General features: G+C 41.4%; 1 protein-coding gene across 1 annotated transcript; it reads right to left on the minus strand.

Annotated features, from left to right (window-relative positions):
• Positions 1 to 816: 816 nt before the first annotated feature.
• On the minus strand, positions 817 to 6703 carry LOC149532292 (homeobox-leucine zipper protein ROC8-like). Its single transcript, XM_089802994.1, has 11 exons — positions 6599 to 6703; positions 5692 to 6399; positions 5429 to 5546; positions 5110 to 5295; positions 4476 to 4937; positions 4274 to 4375; positions 3955 to 4188; positions 3667 to 3841; positions 3287 to 3555; positions 3105 to 3194; positions 817 to 2136 (listed from the first exon to the last, which is right to left on the minus strand). Exons 2-11 carry the CDS (start codon positions 5802 to 5804, stop codon positions 1711 to 1713), a joined length of 2175 nt encoding a protein of 724 aa, XP_089659120.1. The 5' UTR covers positions 5805 to 6399; positions 6599 to 6703; the 3' UTR covers positions 817 to 1710.
• Positions 6704 to 11523: the final 4820 nt, after the last annotated feature.

Below are 11523 nucleotides of genomic sequence, written 5' to 3' on the forward strand. Positions count from 1 at the left end.
ATTGCAATTGAAAACCAGAATATATATCGAGAGAGTTTCCCATCTAATTAAATGCACAATACTCGAGAGACCACCAAAAATATTAAACCAAACAGCCCCTGTAAAACTCCAAAGACTAATTTCAGTATTATACCTACCATTCACCATTCAAAACTCTGAACAGGTTGATAAATACGAAAATCTGCAAAAGGAATAACTCGATTCCATAGACCAGATTTAAACCATCAACCGCCAGGCCAACATAACATGAAATGATTTTCATGTTTAATCAACCCAACTATATGTTCAGCTTGGGCTATATGTCCATAGATCTGATTTCTCGTCTGCAAAAGCAACTATTGCAATGGCTAAAATGATTCAAATAGATTTTCCTATACATGTCCTACGTTTGTTTTGTCATGATCTTCGTATATAATAGAGAGACAAAATCTGCAATCAGCAATGTAATCTCCAGCCAGAAAAAGGCTCAAGATTATTACAGGAGAACGGAGAAAGGCCAATATAGAAATTATAACCATTAATGGCTGCCTACGTTATGACAGATCACCTGTTACTTAGAATATGGAGGGTGATTTGTTTTCGAGGTTCAATATAGTATTTCTTCTGCTGCTCGCACGCATGAATATTAATTTTTGTTTAGGTTGATAGCTGAACAACTTGTTTCAAAACTAATATTTTATTTCCACGCGATAACCATTGGTGTTCTGACTGCATTAACTTGGATATACTTTAAACAATGGAGTTCTCCACTAGTTATATAACCATATGACTTACATCTTAGTTAAAAATGATCAACACCTTACCTCTTTGTACGCATTGTACCCTGGAAGGATTCACGTGTCATAACATAAATGCTGTTTAGACAGAGCTTTATATAGTTTTAAAGCATTCATGAAGAAATAGGAAATGACAATTATCTTCAAGGTCAGTGCCTCTCTTCTCCTAATAGTCGAAGGCCCCTACTAAAGAATTATAGCAGCAAAAATATAACTGCCCTCTTTCCTCTCCCTCCATTTGGAAGTGTAGTTAGAATTCAAGTGCAAACTAGATCAATTTAAAAAAACTCACTAAACTAAGATAGTCATGAATACAGGTCTAGATTTAGCGGTGGCAAGAAGTGGTGAAGAAAGAAAAAACAAGAGAAAGAGGGCTGAATTGTCAAATCATACCAGTGATTTCATTGCAATTTGGCAATTTGTTTGTCTGACATTTCTGGAGAGGAAGTCAATGCCCGAACCATTACCCTTGCTGAGTGGTGAAGCACATGCATACATATATATAAACTTTGGGTATACCGGTTCTCCCTTCCCGCAAATTAAAAAGGGAATTTGGACTGCATGATAAAAAGGAAAATCTCGAGAGCTTTACCACACGGCAAGGATATAATCTGTGGTGCGTTCTTGACTACCCCCTGAAAGCTGACAATGCCCCTCTCTCCCTCCCTTCCTTCCTTCCTTACACCCATCACATTTCAAAGTAGCTATACCCAAATTGGCATACTTACATTCTCTTCTTCTTCTTCTTCTCGAGCGGATGGCATATTGTAAAGTTGCCATGTTTTATTGAGGAAGGAAGATAAATCAACATTCCGCTCAATGGGAGCAATGCAATGCATTGCATTGCATCATTACATGTTGATTCGTCCTCCATGCAATGGGAAATGAGGGCTTGTCAAATTGTACAGTTATATGGTAATAACAACAACAATTATCAGGCATCAGTGCAATGCAATGCAGCTTTGATTTGCTGCACAGTGTTGCATATGAGGTTATTTACAGTTGTGACTGACTCGAGGTTGAGCTTTGCTGATGGTAAGTTGCTGACCAGAATTTGGAATGCCACAGTGATCAATGACCCTCCTGCATGCTGCTGATTGCCACTTCGACTGCTCATATCGAAGCCGCCACCGCTGCTAACTTCGCTGGTTGACGCCTGCAACAAGAATCCCTTGCTGTCTGAACCATCTGGCAGTATGGCAAAACCAGAGGGAAGGAGGGCAATGTATGATGGATCTTCCCCACTCATTGCTGTGTTGATTGCAGACACATCCACTGGAGCATATACTACCAGTGATCCTGAAGCATCAGTGCAACTCTCTTGGAGAATCAGCATGTTGTTCTGACTTGCATTGCATGCCTGTAAATTCCCATGCATCAACCATAGTCTACAAGTTAGCTGAATCTAGTGCATGAAATCTAAGACAAAATTATATTAGAATTCTACCCACAAGTGTAGAAATAGACTTGTAAACAAATCTTAGAGACCATTTTAGCACAAAGACGTTGAGTTCATCTCATCTTACAAAACAAGCAAGGCTCAAGTTTCATAATAGGGTACTGTTGAGTAACAAAACTAACTTACGGTTACATTGTGACATTCAAGTAATGGCTTCCATAACAAATTAACAGTGGTGGGGAAACCCTAATCGGGTTTTGGGTTACAAAGCCAAAGCTCGTGTTCTGTGAACATTGTTAAACTAACGCTCATTCGAGGTTAAACTTGGAACAGCGGGCATAATAATGAAAATCAAATTTCCAAAAAGGGATGACACCGCAGAAAGTTGAGGGGTGTATATAGTTTCTATAAATAAAACTTCTCATTAACGTTCGTATGCAACTGATTAGTGCTCAATGCAAGGGACAAGAAATTGAATTTCCCATTGATGGTTTTCAATTAATGCCTCCGAATGCACCAACCAAGTCGGAAAACTCTAGTGACCAGCGTTGATCACAAACAGCGACACTTGTAATAATGCACACTGCATTGCAATTAATGTGGTACGCGCTTAATGACAAGAGCGGCCATGGACACAAAAAAAAACCCCTATTCAGTCTAGACTCTAGACAGTTCATGCTAGTCTGGGCTAATAATGCACGATAGGAAAATATTCAAATAATGAATTTGTTTTAATTTATATATTATATATGTGGTGGAGGTTTTGATGGAAAAAAACTGTGAATCATTAAATAATCGGGCAGTGGTGTCAGTACGATACCACAAGTTCATTAAATACTCTCGTCAGATTATGTCGTGGTTTTGAGGTCCTCTCTTGCAATGCAATAATAAAAAGAATACTGTGAAAAAAAAAAAACTGGCTGACTGACCCGGAGAAGCGAAATGCAGTTTCCGGGATGCGCACCGTTGGCAATGTGAGCAACCTCTTGCACTGTGTTCCCGCTCGACAGCACATCCCACTGCATAGTGCATACAAACGGACACCATTTCAGCATTTTTCAATATTTGACGATCCACCGGAAAAATGCAGTGTTAAAACAACATAACATACCTCGGCTCTCATCTGTTCGTCTCTGAAGAAATCAAAGACGCGATTTGGAGCAACGGGAAGCCATAGCGAAGTAGCAGCACAAAGAACGACCCCGCTGGGTTGGCCCGGATCGCTGCTCTTTCTCGTTGTCACTCGCACCCCGTCCTCGTTTGATCCCGACAACGTCGTCCACCTGTGCGTCGATGATGCGCTCACGTTTCCGCAGAAGCTGCTCATCATCCGCTGCGCCAGTTTCATCATGCTCCGCCGCCCCTCCGCAGAGGGTATCACTGTATCCACAACAATTTCATCTCATTAACGTTGGGTGGGTTCCATAACTTTTGAAATCTGAATGGATGACAGACAGTTTTGTTTGGCTTCAAGTATAAATTAGTTAGTACCTCCAAGCTCTCTCGAAGAGATGTTGGTGACCATAAGACTGGCTAGCCTCTCGCACATCCGCTGAAGAGTGGCCAGCCATCGACCAGCGCCGAATGCCATTCCGCTGTTTAGCAAATGCCTGTACATTCTATGTACCCCTCGCTCCTCCGGCTCCACATGCTCCACCCATGTCACCTGCCACGATTTTGACAACAAAAAAAGAGAGAATTCAAGAGAAGAGTTTTAGCAGAAAGGTACCGAGCCCAAGAAATGATTTTTAAAAAGAGGAGTTTTGACGTTTATGTCACCTTGGAATAACCATTGGGCATATCTTGGATAACACAACCAGAGGGGAGCCTGCGGCAGCGTAAAAGAGAGGGCGATGATGATTGTTGATTCATGTTCAGACTCATCTCTCGGGCGTTATCTACAGAAACATCCACAACTGCCCACACTCCCTCCGCATGTTGTTGGCAATACCGAAGGAAGTAAATCTCTCGCGTCGAAACCAATGGAGAAAGCACCTGCAGTTCAGCACACATCTGTATACAACAACATCACTACTGATCAGTCCCATGTCATAAACATAATCAATGTTTTAGAGATTGCTAAGTTAGTTTTTATTACCAGCTGCAATGAGCCGTGTTTGGTTCCGGGCATTCCAGAGGAAAGAACTTCCACAGTTCTGGCCTTGGACACCATGGTTGAAAACATCTCGATCCATTTGTTCTGCAAATACAATGTCATATTTCTTAGATCGCTTATTCATGAATGCTGTATTGATTGCCTGAAGATGGAGTTTTTAATAAATTGGGCACTAGTGATTTACCACGTCCATGAAGACATCGACCAAGGCATTTCCGTTGATGATAACTAGACCGGAGTCCCGGGTGGCCTCCTTTCTGTCACTGAAAGACTTGGACTCTGCTGCTCTATGGAATATCTTGGCATAGGCATCCAAACTTAGAACTTCTTTGCTGTCGTTGACATTTTTCAGCCAGAGGGGCTCGTCAGTCTCTGCCATGCGGACCAACTCTTCCATTGCATTCATTGCCAGCTCCACAATCAGGGATTTCTCCAGCTCTGTCACAGAACCCGCCGTTGTTTGAATCGACGGCGCAATATCAGAGAAGCTGTGAATATCACTCGATGAAGGCCCCGGCGCAGGCCCGGGCATTCCGTAGCCCCCCATTGACAAGTCCACAGACGGCATTGGAATTGAATGCAATGGACCCAATGGCGGAATCGGCCGCCCAATGTACTTTGCTGCAATGCTAGACAGGCGATCCAGCTGAAATCCACAAATTCCTTTTCCTTCTAGTTAAAAACCGTAGATTGCTCATCATATCAGACATCAAATATATTTGTAGGGTTGCAGAAAGCGGAAAGTATTTTAGCAAACAATATGCCCACATAAAAATGGGTTCTTGGAAGGGAGAAAGGCACATGTGTAAGGATAATACCTCTTCTTTCAATCGTGCATTTTCTAGGCGTAGTTGTTGCTGCCCATCAAAGGACATTTCTCCAGAAGGCCCGCCACAGCTAGGGCAGATGACATTCTTGAGTGCCTCCCTAATTGCAATATTCTCGCATCTGATCTTCTCGTTCTCTGAACGAAGCACACTGTTGTCGGCGCGCTCATGTTGAGCCTGCACCAAACAGGAGAGAAAGGGAAAGAAAAGAAAAACTCAATTCGAATCAAGGCGCTAAAAGTTCCCAAATCTCGCGGATAAACTTTTTTTTTAAAAAGCAGCAGCCACCATTTCGGAATTCATGACTGACCTTCATCTGAGTCCGGCGATTCTGGAACCAGAACTTAACCTGGCGGGGTTCGAGCCCCAGATCCTTGCTGAGCTGCAGCCTTTGCTTCTCGTCGGGATGCGGGCACTCCTTAAACATCCTTCACAGATACAAAAGGCAAAAACACCGAAAGAAAACAAAAAAAAGGCCATACATTCAATCAGATCTTACTGCCCCAAAAACTCTCAATCCTTAAAAGGACATAAAAATCACATTTTTATCAATGTTCAATAGGGCGGCCTTACGCTTCCAATTCCTGAATTTGGCGCGCAGTGTGCCTGTGATATCTCTTCTTCCGCGGATGCTGTTGGTCCGCGCCATCCTGATCTTCCCCAGACCCTCCTCCGGAGACCTCCATTATTTCACTGCAAATCTCTACCTCGCACTTCCATTGATTGTCCTTCAAACGCCCTAGATTTCATAAAACCTGAAACTTTACTTCGCATTAAGCTGTAGACAGCATCGGTCTGAGTACATTTAAATCCGCCATAAAAACGCTTTTAAACGGATGCAATAACAACTCGGAGGACTCGATACAGTTATGATTCCATCAATACACCTACCCCGCTCATCAAATCGAATCCAGCTCTTTCCTCTTCATTTCTCCTTCTGTGCATCAAACAAAAACAGGCCCTCCCAAAACCAAACAAAGAGCTGATTATTTCTTCCCCGCCCCTCTTTTCTCCTCCAAGAGATAGTAGACGTGGCGCATTAATTAAAGGGACAACGCTAGAGTTTGGATAACCACATAAACAAACATAAAGGCAAGCTACTACTGGAGAGGACTAGTTTAACCGGAGTGTGAACAAGAACTGGGACTGGGACTGGTGGGAATTGAACTCGGGACGTCAGGCCGACAAACGCCACTACTCAAACTCCAACTTCCTCCTCAGGTTTGAAAATGGTGCGGAGAAGAAACATTCGATTTTCGAGACAGCCATGGTCATGCCAACCTGTGCTTTCAAAACGAAGTCAAAATCCATATATTAAAAATAAAAAACAGATTTATTTTTTGGTTGAAAGAAAAAAAAGGCATTTTTTATTTTCTAAATTTGTAACCCTAGAGGAAGAGGAAGTAGAATTGCTGCAGTCGAGGCGAGAACAAAGCTGAGCGAGCTCCTATATCACAAGCCGTGCCAGAGCGAAACTTACGCGATAATAATAAATTTGAGCTCAGAGGAAACAGTGCAGCCAATTACGGTCATGAGCTTCATCGATAACCCTAGCTTATGAGGAACCCTAAAATACTGAGAGAATTTGGTGGGATTGTATTTTACTGTCGTAAAATCTGCAATTGACTTTGTAAGAGGAGAGGAGAGGAGTGAACAGGAAACGTATGCGTATTTACTAGGGAGGATAGGCGCCGTTGAAAGTTGGGCCTTCTCGAACGGAAAAGTGACCGACTCAGACCATTCAATGCACCGTTTAAATTTAAAATTCGTTAGACAATCTCATTAATACTATATTTAATGTATGGCTCGGCTTGGAACGCGTGGGTGCAACTGTGGTGAAATTCGTATACGTGGTGAATTGTGATTTGTAGAGATTTTAGTTGCTTTAATGAAAACATTTAGTTCGATCTTAGGCATTAGGGAGTCTTATATGTTATCGGATGGCCTTTGGGTATGGCCCAAACCCTAAATTTCATGGTCCTACTTCAACCTTATTCGTTGAAAATTATGAAGAATTATTAGGTCACCTTGAATTGAATTGTTCTTCATGGTTTTTGTGGATGGAATTTAATGTTACAATGGTTTGGTTTAGTTGAAGGATGACATTTTTGTTTAGATGTATGATAACTCATCATGCTTCTTTAGTGACATTATTATAGGTCTAATGTAGTTGTTTTCATTAAGAAGAGGAATGTACTATACATTAAATATGAGGTTTTAAGACTTGTAAATAAATATCTGTTTGGTCTTTGAATTAAGTTTTATAAAAATCCTTGAGGGGTGATGGGTTTTTTTGTGAATTTTACAAACACCACTAGAAGCATATTGGTTCGATCACAAAGTTTATCTTTAAGCCTATCATTCTAAAAGCCTATGAGCTATTATCAACAAAGGAAATATTAAATTCATACCTAAAGCTGGAGACTCTACGGATATTTGCAATTGGTGGCCCATTACCCTTCTTAATATGTCATATAAGATTATTGCTAAGGCAATTTCTCTCAAGATTCGTCATCTCCTTCCTTTAATTGTGCGGCCCAAGAAAACTGGCTTTATCGAATCCAAATATATTCTTAACAACATCATTGTTGCCTGGGAAGGTATGGAATGGGCTCGCAAGTCCAAGCAGCTGGCTATTTTTAAAAAAATAAGTTTTGCTAAAGCTTATGACCGAATTGAATGGCCTTTCATTTTGGCTATGCTCCAGGCTCTTGGTTTTGGTCCCAATTTCCTGTAGTTTGTGAAAATGCTCTTTGGAGATGCTAATGCTTGCATTACCATCAATAACTCCCAATTTGACGCCTTTAGGCTCTTTCATTCCATCAAGCAAGGTTGCCCTCTAACTCTGGTGCTTTATGTTCTTGTTGCTAAAGGGTTTGGCTACTTGCTAGCCCACTCCATGTCATCAGGTTTGGTTCGTGGCATCTCTTTACCAGAATCCTCTTCCCAATTGGTCAATGGTCATTTTGCTTATGATTCCTTTCTCACTTTTTTGGAGGATGAAGAAAACATCAATAACGTCTTGAATTGCCTTGACACTTTTTGTCAAGCCTCTAGCTCAACTATTCAATGGCATAAAACGCTCTATTATCCGTAGTTTTTTTTGCTAGCTCCACCTTGGCTTAATCAGTTTGAATGGAAATGGGTCACTCACGAGGAGATTTTCTAGCTTTTTAGGCATTCCTTTTGCCTTTCAAGCATCACCAGTGGATCTGTGGAACGCTGTGCTTGCCAAAATTACTAAGAAGCTGGATTATTGGCTTACGAAACTATTTTCTCTTGCAGGCAAATTCCATATTTGCTCTAAAGTTCTTGCAGCTACGCATGTCTATTATTCTTCTTGTTGGGCTCCTTCAAAAGCCTCTTATCAGAAATTAGAGTGATTGCTCCGTGATTTTTTTTGGGCTTCTAGTTCCAATCATCATGACTTTCACAAAGTAGCTTGGGACTTTTGTTGTCTCCCCAAAGAGTTTGGAGGCCTTGGCCTTCTCTCCACACAGAAGCAAGGCCTTGCTCTATGTGCTTGGAAGGTTCTGGTTCGACGTTGCATTTCCTCTAGGTTTACTGTTAACAGATCTGCATAGAAGGGGATTGGCTTTCAAACCCTTCTCATCATGTGAGAACCCATGCTCATGCAGGGCTCTTTTGTTATCAAAAGCTTATGGAAACCTTGGGAAGTTGTTAAGCCTTGGCTTCACTAGTCTGGTGATGAGTTTCATGATGGGCTCTCTTTGAACCAATAGAACATTTGGTGATCTCCCCTATTTTCCATCCAAGGTATTCCCCTAGCCAAGACTCAAGGTGCTAGTGCTCTGCACTTTTTTAAACGAGGCATCAAAAGTCCTAAGGATCTTTTCTCCAGGGTCTCCATGAGTCTCAGATCATGGGAAGATTATGCAAGTCCAGTACCGTCTTGCCTGTCTAGATTGACATACTTTTGACTTATTGCTTTATGCAATTCCAGGTCACTTAATTCATAAAGTGGGTATCCAATCTGTTAGACCTTGGTGGACTAATTGGAAGTGGTATCCTGCCACTCCTTTCACCAGCTATAAACCAAGTTTGGGTTATAGATGGCTTTCTCCCCATTTGTCGATGGTGGATACACTCAATCAACGATGGCATTTGCAATCTTCTCTTTCTCAATGGAGAAAGTGCTTTGACACTATTTGGAGTGCCATTACAGAACCCAAGATAGCCCACTTTGCTTAGTGCCTAGCTTTTCAAGGTCTTACCCTTGGGCCTCAGCTCAAGCATATTAGGATTCCAGATCTTAGGTGTCCATTTTGTGGCCAACCAGAGTCTTTCTTGCATATTTTCTAGTTTTGTAGATGTGCTCAAAATTATTGGCACCATATTCATGATTTTTTAAAGTCGTTTTGGCCTGCACCCTTTTCTTGACACATGGTTATTTTGGGGGATTCCCCTAGGATTCCTAGGAAATTTACCTAGATTTGGCATATCCTCAGGATGGAGATTTTGTTCATTGTGTGGAAAGATAGAGATGTTGTTCTTTTCACTCATATTTTTCTTGATATAAATATTGCTATGTACACTAAGGCGTGCATTTGTAATAATGTAATGATGCAGATACAAGTACAAGCAAACAAGGTGGCCTTGGAGGTGGCCCACCTTCAAGATCTGCTTAATCACTAGGGCAATGCTCCTTGTAATATTGCCAGGGTACCTCCAAATGCTTTGATTGATACCATGACGCCCAGAGGCAGTCGACAGAGGCTCAGTTCTTCAAGTTGTCGCTCGCACACACTGTGTTCGCAGGCTTCTCGCGACCGCTCTCTAGTAGTGGAGATGGTGGGTGGAGGCACCACTTAGTTTCCCCGCCCTACGGTGGCACTGGTTGGTCCTCGACTCCTCCTCCTAGTCCTCAGCGAGTGGTTTTTGGAAAGTGGTATTTTTGCATAGAATTGGCCATCTCTCCTTCGCGACCTGATACGAAGGATGCTGACCAAGCCCCTGATGATGCTACTGACGGCTGGACTATTCCCAGCCCACCTACCAATCTCAGGGATGATTAGGGATTTGATGATCAGGATGAACCACCCCCCTCAATTGGCATTGCTTTAGCTACCTGAGGGTTTGCTTCTTCTTCTTTTTTTTATGAATAGCTGTTGATTTCGACTTCGGTTGTGTGAACTCTCGCAGGGTGATCTTGTATCCCATGACCCTTTTTTGTGAATTGTAATCTTAGTATATTATTTATTAATAGAAAAGGACTATTCATCAAAAAGAAAAATATAAATAAAATAAGAAAAATAAAAAATATTTGAAAGACAATATCAAAATTAATTTTTACTGGAGGAAAGGTAATCCATCAAGTTTATGTCTAGGTGTGGCATACAAAATGACAAGGTCATATGTCAACTTGAAACCCTCCTACTCTATATTGCATTTTGAGAATTTGACATTCTAGGTAGAAACAAAGTTGTCCCTCAACTCAAGAGATATTTTCATTTTTCCTTATTGTAGAGGCATAGGCTCATCATAGTTTTTGTGATGTGGAGCCTAATCAGACTCGGATGCTTACTCGATGTAGTTTCCTTCTAGATTATTTCTACAAGGGTTTGGGGGCAGCACCCCTAAGATGGGGTCAAGGGGCAACGCCCCAGGTGCACTCCATGTCGCAGTTTAGGATAGGGTTAAGGGGCAACACTCTTGCGTGGGTTTTCGAAGGCAGCACCCCTGAAGCGAAAAATCACCCACTATTATAAAAGGCATTGACTGCTATTTTCTATTAGACGACTTATTCTAGCCCTAATTTTGTAAGCGAAAAAAGCTTTTATAAAATGGCTCAGGGTTAGGGATTTTCATAATGTGTGGTGATATTGTAGCTCTTCTTGTGGTGGTATTGAGCTATAAGGGATTGTGGATTGTAATCATTAGATAATAATAATATTGGACTATTGTTGGTGGACATAGCCTAGGGATTGGGTGAACCACATTAAATCTTTGTGTCTTGCGTTCTCTTATGTGTGATTTATTATTTTCTGATATTGATTATATTTGCATGTAACTATTATTTATGTCTAAGGTTAATCCTAACAATAGTTTGAGAGTATTACTCGAGATGGATATGAGATGCCTATGAATGTGTACGTGCATGTGCATGTGTGCACATGCATGTACACGCGTGCGCGCAAACAGACACATGCACGTGTGCGCGCACACACACACAAACATTCACGTTCCTCATCTAGAGATCTTATACTTGAGGCCTCTAACCTTTTTTTTATTCTTTAACTCCTAGTATTAGCAAGGTTGCCTTCTTGATGGCTTCTTGGAGGATAAAATCCACAACTTGGAAGAGGGGACATACAAATTAGAAAAGGAAAGTGTAGATCATAATATACTAAAATTATTCTCTTGACTTGAATAAGTTGAGCATTA

The sequence above is a fragment of the Cupressus sempervirens genome, chromosome 10 (genome assembly GCF_028749045.1).
Source record: "Cupressus sempervirens isolate cs-2001-9-10 chromosome 10, ASM2874904v1, whole genome shotgun sequence".
NCBI lineage: Eukaryota > Viridiplantae > Streptophyta > Pinopsida > Cupressales > Cupressaceae > Cupressus > Cupressus sempervirens.